At 33.1% G+C, this 1,718-nt stretch overlaps 1 protein-coding gene across 1 annotated transcript; it reads right to left on the minus strand.

The window, feature by feature from the left end:
• Positions 1-487: 487 nt before the first annotated feature.
• Positions 488-1,350, minus strand: LOC126747956 (uncharacterized). The gene is made up of 2 exons (XM_050456936.1): positions 897-1,350; positions 488-647 (listed from the first exon to the last, which is right to left on the minus strand). The coding sequence occupies exons 1-2, from the start codon at positions 1,275-1,277 to the stop codon at positions 531-533; spliced, it is 498 nt and encodes a 165-aa protein (XP_050312893.1). The 5' UTR covers positions 1,278-1,350; the 3' UTR covers positions 488-530.
• Positions 1,351-1,718: the final 368 nt, after the last annotated feature.

Genomic DNA, 1,718 nt, shown 5'->3' on the forward strand with positions numbered 1-1,718 from the left:
AGTCACCCATCGCCACACCATAGATTATGCCTTTAACATTTCTGCAGGCGAATCTACAGCATGGAAGAGCGTCCACCGCTGTTCTGTGCAAAAGGCTCACTGAGCTCCATATCGAAGTCGCCTTATTACAGGACTCTGTTAAAGACCTGGGTTTAACTGGCGGCACACTACATAAACATGAACCATGTGAGAATCCCCGCACAATCATCCTTACTGGGAATGTGCGGTGCTTGGGTAACACTTTCAGTGTACCGAGCGACTTTAAGTCCATCACACCAGAGAGCCTTATCGGTGTCTCTAAGGCCGTTGGGCTCTGGTAACCCCCGGTGGGGCATGACGGGTCCATCAGGAGACCTATATGCACAACTGCCTTGGCAGCTCACTGTTTCGACAATTCAATTTAACCTGGTTTTTAACTGTAGTTTTGGTAAAAAATGGGTATAAAACATTTTTCATTGAAAAGAAGTATAATAAATTTACAACAAGATAATTTATATAAAAACATATATTCATAGTTTATTGCATAACCTTTAATCAAACACATGATTCAAAATAACGTGAGCCACATTAACGATATCTTTGAGAATTGGGTAAAATCCAGCAGTAGACTCTTGAAAGACAGGGAACACTCCTTTTGAAAACCGTTTCTAAAAAAATAATTTAAAAATTAAAAATTATTATTATAACGTCTTATGCTATTAGTGATATCTTAATGACTAAAATTGAAATAAGCTTTAAAGGTAATAATTCCAGGTAAGATTCAGTATATTTCATCACTATTAGTAGATACATTTTTCAAAAAAAATATTCTCTTTTTAAATTCATTCAAAGCCATATTAATACCTGAAATACCCTTAACATCTTTAATAACATATTGGAACACTTCTTATTCTTACCATTTTTCGGACAGACCTTCGCCATTTTAATCTCACCCCAGTACCAGGTTGAGAGTAAGCATAGCCAATAGCAATTAGAATAAATAAAGTAATAAAGCACATGTATGCCACCCTCTTGACGATATCTTCATAATACTCCGAAGAGATGTTGCTTGCTATAGCGCTGACATATTGTCGTATATTTGCTGCACGAGTGCTAAGGCTTCTGCTGATTTGCTGTCTAATTTCAGTTAAGTTTCTTGTTCCAGTTTCAACTGTTAGAGGAGTTTCTACCCTTGGAATGTCTTGATTGTATCTATTTGGTAGTTCTTGTTCTGAGTCTGTTATAATATTGTTATTTATATCTGCTTCTTCTTCTTCTTCTATTCTGTCTATTTCCATTCCACTAGAATTTAGATTTTAAGTAACTAATTTATGTTGATGTGTTTGTTATTTATTTATATTGAGTGACAAGTAGAAATGATGTAAACAGGGATATGTTAAGAAAATAGTTTGAAAAGGCACTGAAAAAAAATAACGACTGATGTTGATGTAGAATGATGTAAAAATGGCATTATTAAGTAAAAGTTTAATATGACTGAAAAATTATGTTTTTATTTATAATTAATTAGAAAAAAAAAACAAAAAAATTGTAAAATTACATGGTCAAATAGTTGGGTTAGGATTAAGATTAACATTGTAAAGTTAATAGTATTAAGGTCTTTAACTCCTTCAGCATGACCTGAATAGAGTAATACTTTGGGCAAAACAAAACAAATTATCTTTTAATGTTAAAAAGTGTATTACAGTAAATTTTACTAGAAAAAAAGTGCCAATTAATTA

Source organism: Anthonomus grandis, chromosome 20 (genome assembly GCF_022605725.1).
Source record: "Anthonomus grandis grandis chromosome 20, icAntGran1.3, whole genome shotgun sequence".
In the NCBI taxonomy this organism is placed as follows: Eukaryota; Metazoa; Arthropoda; class Insecta; order Coleoptera; family Curculionidae; genus Anthonomus; species Anthonomus grandis.

Coding starts and splice junctions, on each gene's coding strand:
- LOC126747956 (XM_050456936.1), bottom strand. CDS start 1,277: ATGGAAATAGACAGAATAGAAGAAGAAGAAGAAGCAGATATAAATAAC. Junction 648..896: donor GAAGGTCTGTCCGAAAAATG/GTAAGAATAAGA, acceptor TTATTTTTTTAG/AAACGGTTTTCAAAAGGAGT.